This window comes from Elephas maximus, chromosome 17 (assembly GCF_024166365.1).
Source record: "Elephas maximus indicus isolate mEleMax1 chromosome 17, mEleMax1 primary haplotype, whole genome shotgun sequence".
In the NCBI taxonomy this organism is placed as follows: domain Eukaryota; kingdom Metazoa; phylum Chordata; class Mammalia; order Proboscidea; family Elephantidae; genus Elephas; species Elephas maximus.
Window position 1 is genome coordinate 33,405,624 of NC_064835.1, and position 17,297 is coordinate 33,422,920.

A 17,297-nucleotide genomic window follows, 5' to 3' on the forward strand; every position below is an offset into this window, starting at 1 on the left:
ACAGCCCACCGCTCCGGCCAGAGCCATCCAGTGTGGTAGGACACTGCATGTGCCTTTGCCTCCGTCTCTGACGTCACTTGTTTTTCACCAGCCACTGTGCTGCCGGCAGTGCTGTGGGCCAGGTTTTAATGGTTATCCCCACTGTATAAGACAAAATGAAGGTAACTCAGCAGATTTACCTCAGAGCAAATCCAACAGGCCAGCCAAACTCGGGACCCTGTAGGAAACCAGAGTACCAAGCTCATTTTAGCAATAATTTATTGAGTACTTACTTTCACCAAGCAATGGTAATGCAAAGATAAGAGGTGAACACATCCATTAAAAAAAAAAGGTACTCAGTCAAAAGTGGGAGACAGAGCTGTACTCTGATAGTATCCAGTGTGATTTGGGCACAGCTGAAGGATTTACAGGACACAGAATCGGTATAGAGAAAGGGGGGTGGGGTTTGTGGATCAATAGAAATGTGCCAAGTGAAGTGGGAGGGTGTTCCAGGCAGAAGTCCCTGGGGGATTGGAAGTCCTTTAACATGGCAGAAGCTAACATGTGAAGGATGTGTTCAGCTGTGGGTCTGAGTTCTGACTCCCTCAGAACAGGGAGGCATTGTTAGGATTCTGATTGCTTCATATGTTTTCCTGCTGAAACTCTTTCAAGGCTCTATCTCTTCAGGTACTCTGGAGGAAAAGAAAGAGATAATTGTGTAATAAAGATGTCTCAAGGCTAGTAACCTAATTGGAACTGGAAAAAGATTAGCACTTGATTCTCAGTTATTCAGATGGCTGCCAGGAACATTACTGCCAGAACCAAGATAGCATCTCTTGACTAGTTTTTACCAGTCAGCATTTATAACCTATAGCGGGTTGGGTAAATTTAACCTTGCACATTAGATAGGGCATTCACCCTCTATTCCATTTTTCTTGGCTTTGCTTCCAGTAGGACCCACACTGTGTTGCAGCTGGCCAAGGTTACTCCATTACTCAGTGGTCTTCAGCTCTAGAATAAACTTTTGTTCTGTGAGAGGATCCAAATGGACATAAACCATCTTTCTCTTCCAGTCACACAACTGGGTGGGCCTCACACCATGCTATAATTATCATTCACACCAAAAATCTCCAAATAGCCAACAGGTCCATGAAATTGCTACCAGTTGCTAGCTGCAGCCTTGAGCAGGTTGCTTAACCTCTGTGTGCTTGTTTCCTCATCAGTAAAATGCAAAATATTTATCTTACAGTGTTGTGGTATTAACTGAGATTATCTCTGTGAAGCACTTTAGAACACTGCCTGCCACATAGCATGCAGACAAGAAATGTTCACTGCTGTTACTATTATTCTTCTTCATCTGTCTACAAAGTCCGTGTCTCCAAATAATCCAGATTTTTGGAGGCCAGGATAGAGCCGAAAGTGAATTCCGCAAGTCCCTGGAGCTCTGAGCTTTTCAGTGGCTGTTTCTCGTCTGAAAAATGAGGGCATGGAAGTTCCTCCCTGTGCTGACATTCACATTGCCCTCCCCAGTCGCCTACCCGCAACCCCTGCCTCTGGGGCAGACTCATCTAAGCCCCTCGAAAGGGAGCAAAAGGCCTTGTCTTTACGTTTTTAGGAACAGACCATTGAACATCTTATTTCACAGCTCTGGGAGGGCTGTCAGCAGGAGGGGTAACAAGTCAATGGCATATTAGGTGCCTTTCTGAGAAGCAGAGATAGGCGTGTGGCCATGGGTCGTGTGGCCTCTCTGGACAAGGGGACTACACTAAATTGGCTCTAGGAATAATTGGGGCAGTGGGGTGGGGTCCTGGCCAAAGGGCCACAGGGTGCATGAGACTGCGTGCCCATGAGTGGGGTGGGGTGAGGTAATTGCATGTTTCAGATGTGCTGAAAGGCAGAGGGCCAGAGATCAAGTGCAGAGTGCAGCCAGGAGGGTAGCTATCTCCTAATTATTGCTTGCGCTGGAATGTTTTATTCCACTCAGAAAATGGTTTGGTTGTTTTGGTTTTTGGTGTTGTAGGCAGGCAGCCAGGTGGGGCCATCCAGGCTGTGTGGGTGGTGTTTTCTAATTGCTGGGGCTGGGTGTACGTTTGCTATTAGGTGGCTTCTTCAGACCTGCCCGTGTAGGACTTGATTGCTGCATGGGGTGACTTCATTTGTATAATCTCTTTCATTCTGAGTAGAGCTGCTTTCAACATGCAAATTCCGTCTTGGCACATTTGGGTGCTTTTGAAAGCCTGTGTACAGACTGAAATCAAAATCAAGTACTGACTTATGTGACAAGGAACAGGGACATCTTCTCCCCAGAAGTGGATTCTGTCAGTAACAGTAACAGTGTCTGCACCTGTTAAAGGGCCTCCTCACGTCTGTGTGTTTGCTATTTGCTGTTTGGGTGATGTCTTAGTTATCTAGAGCTGCTGTAACAGAAATACCACAGTGGATGGCTTTAACAAAGAGAAATTTATTTCCTCACGGTAAAGGAGGCTAAAAGTTCAAATTCAGGGTGCCAGCTCTAGGAGAAGGCTTTTTCTCTCCATCAGCTCTGGAGGAAGGTCTTTGTCCTCAATCTTCCCCTGATTGAGTAGCTTCTCCGTGCAGGGACCCTGGGTCCAAAGGACATGCTCTGCCCCGGCACTGCTTTCTTGGTGGCATGAGGTCCCCCTGTCTCTCTGCTCTTCCCTTTTTTTATATCTCAAGAGATTGCCTCAAGACACAATCCAATCTTGTAGATTGAGTCCTGCCACACTAACAACTGGCGTCCATCCTCCCCCATTAACATCACAGAGGTAGGATTTACAACACATAGGACAATCACATCAGATGACAAAATGGTGGACAATCACACAATACCAGGAATCACGGCCCAGCCAAACTGGTACACATATTTTTGGGGGGACATAATTCCAATCCATGACAGGCGAGAAGTACAGTGGCTAAGCAGGTTTCCAGCTAAAATGAGGCATTAGTTGAGGCAAGAACTTATGATTTTCCTCAGACCATACACAAAAATAACTAAAAATGGATCATAGACCTAAAACTGTAAAGCTCTTAGAAGAAAATATAAGTGAATCTTCATGACCTTGGCTTAGGCAAAACCTTTTTAGATATGACACCGAAATCACAAGTGACAAAAAAAAAATAGATAAATTGGACTCCATCAAAATTAAAAACTTGTGTGCTGCAAAGGACAACATCAAGAAAGTGAAAATATAACCCATAAAATAGGAATAAATATTTTCACATCTTATACAACTCAGTAGAAAGATAACACAGTTAAAAAATGGACAAAGGATCTGAATAGACATTTTTCCAAAGAAAAGAAACGGATGACCAATAAACACATGAAAAGATGCTAAATATCATGACTGTGCATCAGAGAAATGCAAATAAAAACCATAATGAGATACTACTTCACATCCACTAGGGTGACTAAAATACAAAAGATAATAACAAGTGTTGGTGAGGATGTGGAGAATTGGAACCTTCCTACCATTGACACTGCTGGTTGGAATGTAAAATGGTACAACTGCTTTGGAAAAGTCTGGAAGTTCTTCACAAGGTTAAACATGGAGTTATCATATGATGCAGCAATTCCACTCCTAGGTATACACCTAAGAGAAAAAATATATTTACACAAAAACTTGGACATGGGGGCGGGGCTGAGATGGGGGAACAGTCAGACACTTCTGGTGAACCCTCTTACAACAAAGACCCAAAAAACAAGTGAAAAGATTACATTTATGACAAGCTAGAAGCCCTGAACATCAAAGGCAAAGTTAGAAAATGGACTGAGTGGCAGCGGGAGGGAGAGACCGTTCAGAAGCAGAGAGGAGTTGGACCTGAATCTCCAGGAACCCTCAGGCACCATTCTCGGAAGCAGCTGCAGCAGGCTGGTGATAGCATTCAACTGCAGTTTCCTTAGGGAGAAACATCCAGCTGCACAGCCTACTCACACCTCTGGTACCAGAGAAGAACGGCACTCTCAGCAAAAGCTCCTGTCCAGGCATAAACGGTTGGTGGACTTTGAATACCTTTCCCCCACTGCGTGGACCTGTGTGGGCCTATTTCAGGAGTATAGGCACTTGTTGGCAGACTGCAACTGTTTCAGCTGTGCAGTGGAGAGGTGGGTGTTTGACGTTTGACACCGCTTTGCCTATTTTAAACAGAGTCCTCACCTACCCATATCAGGGGCCTGAAGACTGGTGGCTCCATTCAGGTCACCCGGCCACCCGTGACTTGGATCCAAGGATAACTGGTATCTCCCAGTCCTTACAACCAAAAGCACTGTGTGCCCAAAGTCCATCTGCAGAACCCACCCACCTGTGTGCTCTAGGGAACAGGGATGTGCTTTCCTCTCAGATACTCGGGGGATGGTTGTCATCCCCTGCCTTGTTCAGAGCATGACCCACTGCTGCAACCAGATACTGGTACCTACACCAATCACCCCTGTCCCCCTAAGACTGTAGGACAGAGCCTATACCACACACTTGATGACCAACTACCTGGACACTTGAGCTAAATCCATACAAGAAAAGTGAATGGACTCCTAGGCTTCTATACCTGATAACAGCTCTTGCCATCTGGTGACAGGATGTAAGAGCTTCAAAGGTAAAAATAATCAAGGTAGCTCACTCAAGCAACCTATTTGGACATATCAAAACAAAACAAAGCAAGAAGCTAGGATACAGTAAGCAAACATAAAATAAACTAATACAATAACTTATAGATGGCTTGGAGACAACAGTCAATCTCAAGTTACATAAAGAAGCAGACCATGATTGCTTCAACAAGCTCTCAAAACAGGGAATCAAAGGATCTTCTGGAGAAGGTGCCTTTCTGGAATTACGGGATGCAGAATACAAAAGATGAATATACAGAACTCTTCAAGACATCAAGAACAAGATTAGGAAGGAGATCAGGGAATACACAGAACAAGCCAAGGAACACATAGATAAAGTATTTGAAGAAACTAAAAAGGTTATTCAAGAACATAATAGAAAATTTAATAAGCTGCAAGAATCTGTAGAGAGACAGCAATCAGACATTCAGAAGATTAACAATAAAATTACAGAATTAGACAACTGAATAGAAAGCCAGAGGAGCAGAATTGAGGAATTGGAAGGCAGAACTAGTGCGATTGAAGGTAAAGCACTTGCCACAATATACTTGAAGAAAAATCAGATAAAATAATTTCAAAAAATGAAGAAACCCTAAAAACCATGTGGGACTCTATCAAGAGAAATAACCTGTGAGTGATTGGAGTACCAGAACAGGAAGGGATAACAGGAAATACAGAGAGAATTGTTGAAGATTTGTTGGCAGAAAACTTTCCTGATATCGTGAAAGGTGAGAAGATATCTATCCAAGATGCTCATTGAACTCCACATAAGGTAGATCTTAAAAGAAATTTACCAAGACATATTATAATCAAACTTGCCAAAACCAAAGATAAAGAGAAAATTTTAAAAGCAGCTAGGGATAAACAAAGAGTCACCTACAAAGGACTGTCAATACAAATAAGCTCAGACTACTCAGCAGAAACCATGCAGGCAAGAAGGCAGTGGGATGACTTAAATAAACCATTGAAGGAAAAAAAATGCCAGCCAAGAATCATTTATCCAGCAAAACTGTCTCTCAAATAAGAAGGCGAAATTAGGACATTTCCAGATAGAGGGAATTTTAGAGAATTCTTAAAAACCAAACCAAAACTACAAGAAATACTAAAGGGAATTCTTTGGTTAGAAAATCAATAATATCAGATATCAACCCAAGACCAGAACACTGGACAGAGCAATCAGATGTCAACCCAGATAGGGAAATCACAAAAATAAATCAACATTAAAATAACGCTCAAAACAGGGAAACAGTGATGTCCTTATGTAAAAGAAGACAACATTAAAACAATAAAGAGGGACTAAGAAATGTAGTCATAGGTCTGTCATATGGAGAGGAGATCAAGGCGATATAAAGAAATATAAGTTAGGTTTAAACTTAGAAAAATAGGGGTAAATATTAAGGTAACCACAAAGGAGACTAACAATCCTACTCATCAAAATAAAATAAAAGAAAAAAATAGAGACTTCAGCAGAAACAAAATCAACTACAACAAATAAGAGGAAAAGACAATATATAAACATAAGCTACTCAGCACAAAAAATTAAGTGGGACAGAGAAACTGTCAACAACACACAAAAAAAGACATCAAAATGACAGCACTAAACTCATACCTATTCATAATTACACTGAATGGAAATGGACTAAATGCACCAATACAGAGACAGAGACTGGCAGAGTGGATAATAAAAACATCATCCGGCTATATGCTGCCTTGAAGAGACACACCTTAGTCTCAGAGACACAAACAAACTAAAACTCAAAGGATAGAAAATATATATATATATCAAGCAAAGAACATTTCAAAAAGAGCAGGAGTAGCAATATTAATTTCTGACAAAATAGACTTTAAAGTTAAATCCACCACAAAAGATAGGAAGGACACTATATAATGATTCAAGGGACCATGTACTAGGAAGATATTACCATATTAAATATTTATGTACCCAGTGACAGGGCTGCAAGATACATAAAACAAACTCTGACAGCATTGAAAAGTGAGATAGACAGCTCCACAATTATAGTAATAAACTTCAACATACCACTTATGGTAAAGGACAGAACATCCAAAAAGAAGCTCAGTAAAGACACGGAAGATCTAAATTCCACAATCAACCAACTTGACCTCATAGACATATACAGAACACTCCACCCAATAGCAGCCAAGTATACTTTCTTTTCTAGCGCACGTGGAACATTCTCTAGAATGGACCACATACTAGGTCATAAAGCAAGCCTTAGATGAATTGAAAACATCGAAATATTAGAAAGCATCTTCTCTGACCATAAGGTCATTAAAGTAGAAATCAATAACAGAAAAAGCAAGGTGAAGAAATCAAACACTTGGAAACTGAACAGTACCCTGCTCAAAAAAGACTGGGTTATAGAAGACATTAAGGATGGAATAAAGAAATTCATAGAAACCAATGAGAATGAAAACACTTTCTATCAGAACCCCTGCGATACAGCGAAAGCAGTGCTCAGAGGTCAATTTATATCAAAAAAATGCACACATACGAAAAGAAGAAAGGGCCAAAATTAAAGAAGTATCCTTACAACTTGAACAAATAGAGAGCAACAAAAGAAGCTCTCGGGTACCAGAAGAAAGCAAATAATAAAAGGTAGAGTAGAATTAAATGAAATAGAGAACAGAAAAACAATTGAAAGAATTAACAAGACCAAAAGCTGGTCCTTTGAAAAAACAACAAAATTGACACATCACTGGCCAAAATGACAAAAGAAAAACAGGAAAGGAAGTAAATAACCCTAATAAGAAACGAGATGGGCAATATCACAACAGACCCAACTGAAATTAAGAGAGTCATATCAGATTACTACGGAAAATTGTACTCTAACAAATTTGAAAACCTAGAAGAAATGGATGAATTTCTAGAAACACACTACCCACCTAAACTAACACAAAGTGAGGTAGAACAAATAAATAAACCCATAACAAAAGAAGAGATTGAAAAGATAATTTAAAAACTCCCAACAACAACAAAAAAAGCCCTGGCCCAGATGACTTCACTGCAGAGTTCTACCAAACTTTCAGAGAAGAGTTAACACCACTACTACTAAAGGTATTTCATTGCAGAGAAAAGAATGGAATACTCTGAAACTCATTCTATGAAGCCAGCATATCTCTGATACCAAAACCAGGTAAAGACACCACAAAAAAAGAAAATTACAGACCTATATCCCTCACCAACTTAGATGCAAAAATCCTCAACAAAATTCTAGCCAATAGAATTCAACAACATATGAAAAAAATAATTCACCATGACCAAGTGGGATTCATACCAGCTATGCTGGGATGGTTCAACAATAGAAAAACAATGAATGTAACCCATCATATAAATAAAACAAAAGAAAAGAACCACATGATCTTATCAATTGATGCATAAGAAGGCATTTGACAAAGTTCAACACCCATTCATGATAAAAACTCTCAGCAGAATAGAAATAGAAGGAAAATTCCTCAACATAGTAAAGGGCATTTATACAAATCCAACAGTCAACATCATCCTAAATGGAGCAAGTCTAAAAGCATTTGCCTTGAGAATGGGACCCAGACAAGGATGCCCTTTATCACCACTCTTATTCAACATTGTTCTGGAGGTCCTAGCCACAGCAATTAGGCTAGATAAAGAAATAAAGGGCATCCAGATTGGCAAGGAAGAAGTAAAAGTATCTCTATTTGCCGATGACATGATCTTATACACAGAAAACCCTAAAAAATCCTCAAGAAAACTACTGAAACTAATAGAAGAGTTCAGCAAAGTATCAGGATACAAGATAAACATACAAAAATCAGTTGGATTCCTCTACATCAACAAAAAAAATATCGAGGAGGAAATCACCAAATCAATACCATTTACAGTAGCCCCCAAGAAGATAAAATACTTAGAAATAAATCTTACCAGAGACATAAAAGACCTATACAAAGAAAACCACAAGACAGTACTGCAAGAAACCAAAAGAGACCTACATAAGTGGAAAACCATATGTTGCTCATGGATAGGAAGACGTAACATTGTAAAAATGTGTATTTAACCAAAAGCCATCTATAGATAACAATGCAATTCCAATACAATTTCCAATGACATTTTTTGATGAGATGGAGAAACAAATCACCAACTTCATATGGAAGGGAAAGAGACCCTGGATAAGTAAAGCATTACTGAAAAAGAAAAACAAAGTGGGAGGTCTCACTCTACCTGGTTTTAGAACCCATTATACTGCCACAGTAGTCAAAACAGCCTGGTACTGCTACAACAACAGATACATAGACCAATGGAACAGAATTGAGAATCCAGATATAAATCCATCCACATACGAGCAGCTGATATTGACAAAGGCCCAAAGTCAGTTAAATGGGGAAAAGACAGCCTCTTTAGCAAATGGTGTTGGCATAACCTGATATCCATCTGCAAAAAATAAATAAAAGAAGATCCATACCTCACACCATGCACAAAAACTAACTCAAAATGGATTTAAGACCTAGATATAAAATTTAAAACTATAAAGATCGCGGAAGAAGAAATAGGGACAATGCTAGGAGCCCTAATACATGGCATAAACACTATACAAAACATTATCGACAATGCAGAAGAGAAACTAGATAACTGGGAGCTCCTAAAAATCAAACACCTATGTTCATCTAAAGACTTCCCCAAAAGAATAAAAAAATTACCTACAGACTGGGAAAAAGTTTTTATCTATGACGTTTCCGATCAGCATCTGATCTCTAAAATCTACTGCAAAAACTCAACTACAAAAAGACAAATAACCCAATTAAAAAGTGGGCAAAGGATATGAACAGACACTTCGTTAAAGAAGACACTCAGGTAGCTAACAGATACATGAAGAAATGCTCTCAATTATTAGCCATTACCCAAAACCCATTGCCGTCGTTAGGAAAATGAAAATCAAAATTACAATGAGATACCATCTCACTCCAACAAGGCTGGCATTAATCCAAAAAACACAAAATAATAAATGTTTGAGAAGTTGTGGAGAGACTGAAACACTTATACACTGCTGGTGGGAATGTAAAATGGTACAGCCACTTTGGAAATCGATTTGGCGCTTCCTTAAAAAGCTTGAAATGGAACTACCATACGATCCAGCAATCCAGCTCCTTGAAATATAAGAGAAATAAGAGCCTTTACATGAACAGATATATGCACACGCATGTTCACTGCAGCACTGTTTACAATAGCAAAAACATGGAAGCAACCAATGTGCCTATCAACGGATGAATGGATAAATAAATTATGGTATATTCACACAATGGAATACTACACATCATTAAAGAACAGTGAGGAATCCGTGAAACATTTCATAACATAGAGGAACCTGGGAGGCATTATGCTTGGTGAACTTAGTCAGTTGCAAAAGGACAAATATTGTATGAGACCACTATTATAAGAACTCAAGAAATAGTTTAAACAGAGAAGAAAATATTCTTTGGTGGTTATAAGAGCAGGGAGGAAAGGAGGGAGAGGGGTTTTCACTAATTAGATAGTAGGTAAGAACTATTTTAGGTAAAGGGAAAGACAACACATAATACAGGAGAGGTCAGCACAACTGGACTAAACCAGAAGCAAAGAAGTTTCATGAATAAACTGAAAGCTTGGAAGACCAGCGTAGCAGGGATGGGGGTTTGGGGACCATGGTTTCAGGGGACATCTAGGTCAATTGGCATAATAAAATTTATTAAGACGACATTCTGCATCCCACTTTGGAGAGTAGCATCTGGGGTCTTAAAACACTAGCAAGTGGCCATCTAAGATGCATCAATTTGTCTCAACCCACCTGGAGCAAAGCAGAATGAAGAACACCAAAAACACAAGGTAATTATGAGCCCAAGAGACAGAAAGGGCCACATAAACCAGAGACTGCATCAGCCTGAGACCAGAACTAGATGCTGCACAGCTACAACCAATGACTGCCCTGACAGGGAACACAACAGAGAACCCCTGAGGGAGCAGGAGAGCAGTGGGATGCAGACCCCAAATTCTTATAAAAAGACCAGACTTAATGGTCCAATTGAGACTAGAAGGACCCCAGAGGCCATGGTCCCCAGACCTTCTCTTAGCCCAAGACAGGAACCATTCACAAAGCCAACTCTTTAGACAGGGATTGGACTGGTCTATGGGATAGGAAATGATAGTGGTGAGGAGTGAGCTCCTTCGATGAAGTAGACACATGAGACTATGTGAGCAGCCCCTGTCTGAATAAGAGATGAGAGGGCAGAGAAGGGCAGAAGCTAGCTGAATGGACTCGAAAATAGAGAGTGGAAAGAAGGAGTGTGCAGTCTCAGAGGGAGGGCAGCTAGGAGTATATAGCAAGGTGTATGTAAGTTTTGTATGAGAGACTGACTTGGTTTGTAAACTCTCTGTTAAAGCACAAAAAAATTAAAAAAAAAAAAAAAACACTTGGACATGAATGATCAGCAGTATTATCCACAATAGCTAAATCTAGAAACAACCTAAATGTAAACTGATGATGAATGAACAAAATGTGGTATTTCCATATAATGGAATATTACTTGGCTTTAAAAAAGAATGAAGTACTGATACATGCTGTACAACATGAATAAGCCCTGAAAACATGAGAAATGAAAGTAAAAAAGTCTCAAAAGACCACGTTCTACAGTAAAACCTTTGAAATCTGGCTAATGCAGAGGGTTTATAAGATCAAGCTCTGTGCTCGGAGTTTATAGTCTCGGTGGGGAGAAAATGGCGTACTTCTGCAAAATAGTAAACAAAAATGACAGCAGCTACCTCTTACTGAGTGCTGTCTCTGTGTCAGGAACTGGTCTGGTATTTTTAGATACGTTGTCTCTCTTGGTCACCCTAAAAACATCCTGAGATAAGATGTTATCTCTTGTTTTACAGATCAGGAAACTGAGGGTCAGAGCCTTTAAAGGACTTCCCCAAAGACAAGGCTCATCGATGGAAGAGATGGAATTTAATCTAGCTTTTATGCCTTCAATGCTAGAACTCTTTCTACTATATGCTCTGTTAGTTTGAACAATACAGAACGATATGTTTTATAACCTCCTTTTTTGATTACATAAATCCTTATACATTGCTGAAAATTTAGAAAGTACAGACAAAACATAAAGACAAAAATTAAAAACTATCCGTGATCTTGACATCGTAAACAAGGTGCTATATGGTCTTATGCTGTTTTACAATTTGTTTTCCAAAAAAAAAAAAAAAATACTGATAATATTCCTCATGTTGTTAAATATTCTCCTATATAATAATTGTGATAGTTATATCCTCTGTATTGTATATACCACAATTACCTATCCATTTTGTGACTGGTCCTTTAGGTTGTTTTTCCTCCAATTTTTGCTATGATAGCCAATATGGTGATGAAAAGTTTTACATATTAGTCTTCATCTAAGTCTTCAGGATGTCCTAGGACTAAATTTTTAGAAGTGGAATTTCTGTGTCAAAAGGGTATGCACGTTTTAAGGCTTTTGATTTGAGTTCTCAGATTCTTTTGAAGAGACTCTACCAACGACACTTCTACATTAGAGTCTGAGTTTCCATCTCCCTACTTGCTACGAAGAGTGTTGTCTTTTTCTTTTAACTTGGTCACCTGGATAGTTATCACATCAATATTCTAATTTTAATTTCTTTGCTTATTGCTGAAGTCGAATTTTAACGTTTATGATCATTTTAATAAATGCCCAAAATCTCTGATATTGACCAAAAGTGCATTGAGCATTTAGACAGTGAAGAGGTCTTTGTAGGCTGGCAGTGATGAATCTGATAATACTTTTTCCAAACCCTTTGACTTCACTATAGGGCAGTTCTACTCTGTCTTACGGGATCACTGTGAGTCAGAGTCAACTCGCTGGCAGCAGGTTTGATTATGACTTCACTGATGGGAAGAAATTGTTTGTGTGGTGTGTGAGGTTTTATTGGGGAGCTGGACAGTGGAGGGAGGTGGTTTCCCAGATTTATTAACTGTTTTTCTCCCACACAGGTTCTTAAAGGTGGACAGGAAGCGCCCACCAAACCCAAAGGTCGTCCCAAGAAGAACTCCATCCCCACATCAGAAGAGATTGAAGCTGAAGAGAAGATGAACAGCCAGGCCCAGAGCCAGCAACACCCGGAACCCTCTCAGGAGCCTGAGGGACCCCATGACCCAGAGGAACCAAAGGCATGCGATGTCCCCTTACAGGTGACAGAGCCCACCGGCCAGCCCCAGGAGTTGCCAATAACTTCTTTGGAACCCCCACCATCAAGCTAAAAATAAAACTCTTTTGGGGGGACAGGGGAGATTGGGAAGAAGGGGAAAAAAAAGAGAAGGCAAGGAAAATAGGGAGAGAAAAACTTCCAAAAGACAAAGCCTGGTCAACTTGGGGAGAAGAGACCCCTCGTCTCCCTCCCTCACACCGTTCTCAGTGGTGTTTTCATGGCAAGCATTTGGTGGAGACTTGCTTGTCTTAGGCTTTTCTTGTACAGAGAGGCTGCTTTAGCCACGGGATGCCCTTGATTAAGGGAGACAGCTCTTGGAACTGCCTGTCCCAGACAGGGGAGCCAGCTGCGGGGCTGGGTGCACACACCTGGCCCACAGGGAGACTGTGCTAGCTTGTTCCTCTGCCAGCTCTGGGCAGCAGAGAGATGTGGAGGGACGTGAGCAGCAGGCCCAGGATCCTTGCTGACTCAGCACTTAATTTCTGTAGTTTTACAAGAGAATTTAATGTTTTGGTTGTTTTTTTGCAGGGGGGCGGGGGTTGGTGAGGGTGGGCAAAACAAGAGTTGGGGGAAGGGGGTCCTGAGTTATCGGAGTTGTTTCTGAATGAAGTTTGTGTTTGTTTAAAGACACGTGTGCCTTTGTAGCCATTACAAGATGGTCAGGTGACCCAAGATCAGATAAGCCTTGTTTTTCTTGCTTCACTAAATTGCCATCCTTGAAGTTGCAATGCAATATGTTAAGATAACTTTTATTTTTTAATTAAAAATAAATCTTTTAAAAGGTTTGGGTGTTTTGTTTCTTCTGGGGAGCATATCTAGCCCTTCCTGAGTGTGTCTTGTGGAGAGGGAGACCCGGAGAGTTAGCCAGAGAGCCTAAAAGATGGGGCCAGGCTGTTGGCTTCCAAACTGCTCTGCAGAGCCGTGGAAGCGGCTCCGAGACACCAGGCATGAAGAAAGATGGAGTAGCTGGGCGTTGCCCACCTCCTTCCCACCCATCTCCCTCAGAGCAGCTTCACTGTCAGCTGCAGTATATATTGGACACCTAATTTTAAGAAGTGTTTTACTTTTTTGAAGACGTAATACAATTATATTCAAAAGTCAAAACTACTTAAAAAGAAGTCTTTCTTCCATCTCTGACTCTGCCACCCTACTTTGCTCCACCCCATGCGTAACCATTTTTATTTCTTTTTTTCCTTCCAGTATGTTTCTTCTTTTTCTTCAAAATTTAAAATGATAGAAACACAGTGCTTTGCATTTTATCATACCCCTTCACTTTACTGTTACCACAGAAACATTTTCCACTGTCATTAATATTTTTGGCAGTGGTTTTAAGGGTCTATTAGAGTCTGTCGTATGAAGATGTACTGTGATACATTTACGTTTCTCCCCTGCTGTGTCAGATAAAGGACCACTGGGTGCTACAGATGGCTTGCGCTTGACTGTTAGCCTAAAGGAGCTCTGGTGGCACGGTGGTTAAGCATTTGGCTGCCAACGGAAAGGTCAGCAGTTCAAATCCACCAGCTGCTCCTTGGAAACCATGTGGGGCAGTTCTGCTCTGTCCTGTAGGGTTCCTGTGAGCCAGAATCAACTTGTTGGCAGTGGGTTTCAGGTTTTTTACTAACCTAAAGGTTGGCAGCTTGAATCCACCCAGCACCACCATGGAAGAAAAGCCTACAGATCTGCTTCTGCAAAGATTACAGTCAAGAAAAACCTGTAGAGGTGTTCTACTCTGTAACACGTGGGGCTGTCATGTATCAGAATCAGCTGGGTGGCAACAGGTTAACGGGTTATTATTTAAGAGCCAGCTGTTTCCAATTCTTCACTATGTGAAAAATGCTAGGATAAATATCCTTGTATGCAAATACAGAACCAAATAATTGATTTTTATTTCCTCAGGATAGATTCTAAGAATGGAATATTCTGGTCCATAGAAATTAACATTCTTAGGGCTCTCTACCAAAAACCCAAAACCAAAGCCAGTGCCGTCAAGTCAATTCTGACTCATTGCAACCCTATAGGACAGAGTAGAACTGCCCTGTAGAGTTTCCAAGGAGCATCTGGTGGATTTGAACCACCGACCCTTTGGTTAGCAGCTATAGCACTTAACCACTACGCCACCAGGGTTTCCTAGGGCTTTCTAGTATTTCTTTATTAAGCAGTCATTTGGATGATGGGCTCTGCAACTTTTAACAAAAGAAGAGGATTTGAGAACTCCTAGCTAGATGTACCCTGGTGGTGCAAACAGTTTGCACTCAGTTGCCAACCTAAACGTTGGCAATTCGAACATACCCAGCAGTGCCACAGAACATAGACCTGGCAATCTGCTTCCGTAAAGAGTACAGCTCAGACAACCTTATGGAGCAGTTCTACTCTGAAACATGGGGGCGCCTAGAGTCAGAATTGACTCGACAGCACGTAACAACAGCAAGGCTAGATGTCCTCTGTGATTACAAATGAAAAAATAAAGCCCCACTTTTAAGAAGACCAGGAAAAGGGTAGACTGTGGACTCAAAAGGAGGACTCTGGCTCCAGTTTTGTCTGACACAGACTGACCCGTAAGTGTGACCCCACGGGGTGCATCTTTACAGCAGATTCCCTGGCATGCTCCCTTCTGAGGTCCTGCAGGGCTGACTGCCCCTTTTATGGGTCGTCATTATTAATTGCACTGTAACTCTTTGCCCAGTTGTGGGCTTGGAGAGCACAAACTGACATAAGTAGTGGTCTTGTGCAGGAGGTAAAAACCTGTTACTAGTTCTGCAGAACAAATTGTGTAATTCATTCCCAAGGCGAACAGGAATGATCTGCTCGCTGTCAATAATCCGGCTGCCTGTTTCCCCCGTTCACGTGAACAATCAGAACGTGACTGTGGTTTTGCCTGGGCTGAGGTGGTGCCTTCATATCCTTTCTGCTGGGATCAGCAGAGAGAAAGCCGCCTTTCTCTTACCCCTTGTGACTAGACAAAGGAGGTAAGGATTTGGCCTCAGAGAACCAGTTCGTGCAGCCCACACCTCGTCGTATGTGCGAGGGTGCTTGCTCTCTGTCTGCAGACAGCCGTCTCCCTCACCTCCGGCCCGCCACAGGGCACCGCTTTACAATCTGCCTACCAGGTGGTGTCACAGCGATCTAGAGAGCAGACACGGTGACCACAGTGAACAAGTGGGGTTGTGCCAGTTTTAATCTCGCCCTTAAGGGGCTGCTCTGTTCTGTTTACCACCCACCTCCCCAAAGGCCCTTTATCTGGATGGTATTTTCCTATGGTGGTTTTCCGTGTCTTGCCTAAGCTCTCCCATTGTGCTTTCCTGAGGTGTCTCATGATGACTGTCACCCTACACATACATCTGAGGTGACCCACATGTGTTCCTGTATGACTGGTTCTAGGCCATTTCTGACTTCCAGCCCTTAGCCCTTGGCCTTCATCTTTGGTATTGTTTCTTGTCCCTGGGATTGAAGGTATACAAAAACTCCCTAAAGAGCTTAAGACCTTGGGTTGTCTGTCTTTGCGTGTTGGAAGCCCACTGACAAGCCCTGGGCCTGTCCTCGGCAGAAGCCCTGTGAGACCAAGGCTGGCCAAGGGCCAGGCCTTTGAATGTGAGCTGTGTTGTGCCTGGTGACTCTCCTAGGCCTGTTCCCAAGTCCTGTGATTGGCATTCAGAAGCTAACTTCACAAGTTTTATACAAAGTGTGGTGAATAGGTGGTGACTGTGAGCAGGGGGTTGACCCCTGTCACCCGTGATCACCTCACTTTCTGAGCTTCCTCCTCAGGGTCTTCTCAGCTTTCGCTCTCCCCAGACATCTGCCACTGCAGGCCTTGCTAAACAAATTCTCTCCCTCCTGTCATCCAGGATGGTGGCCTCCAAGGACTCAGGCTCTTATTTTAGGGTCCAGTCACCGCTGGTTTTCCTCCCACAGAAAGGGAGAGAACAGAGGCAAATCCTCTGGAATCTCCATGCAGAAGATCAGCTGCAGAGACCACAGTCCTCGTCTCCTTATGAGTGCCTCCACTCTTTCAGGACCCAAGAGCACTTCCACAAGTCCTTACCTGATGCTGCTCCTCGGGTTGTGAAACAGGCAAAGCCCATTAATCAGAGGCTAAGTGTCATTCCCTGGGTCACAGCAGGCCAGGAACCACGCTGGGAACTGAGTCAGGGTCCAGATTGCCTGCAGATTGCTATCATCATTGGCGTCCCTCCCACCTCCCATGGGCACAGAGCCTTAGCCTTTCAGGTGGGGTGGGGGGAAAGTGGGAGGGTGTGTGTGGGGCTGATGCAGGGATTTGGAGGCAGGCTTCATGGGTAGCAGGAGGCAAGGCCACCAGGACTGGTCCAGGCAGGCTGGCAGGCCCCTCAGATGCCTCTCCCCCTCAGGGGTGCTCCCAGTTTATGTCATGTGTGTTAGAAAGCAGAGGGCTCCTGGAATAGGTCCTAGACTCCCAGCAAATGTCCAAATCCAGTTGTTAACAACGAGTTAGCGTGCTGGGTCACT

At 42.1% G+C, this 17,297-nt stretch overlaps 1 protein-coding gene across 1 annotated transcript in view; it reads left to right on the plus strand.

Annotated features, from left to right (window-relative positions):
• The window catches only part of BARX2 (BARX homeobox 2), a 96,177-nt gene extending 82,837 nt beyond the window's left edge, over positions 1-13,340 (plus strand). The window contains exon 4 of the mRNA XM_049856749.1: positions 12,601-13,340. Within this exon, the coding sequence (XP_049712706.1) occupies positions 12,601-12,867 (267 nt within the window). The 3' untranslated portion in view covers positions 12,868-13,340. The remainder of the gene's footprint in view (positions 1-12,600) is intronic.
• The last annotated feature ends 3,957 nt before the right edge of the window (positions 13,341-17,297 follow it).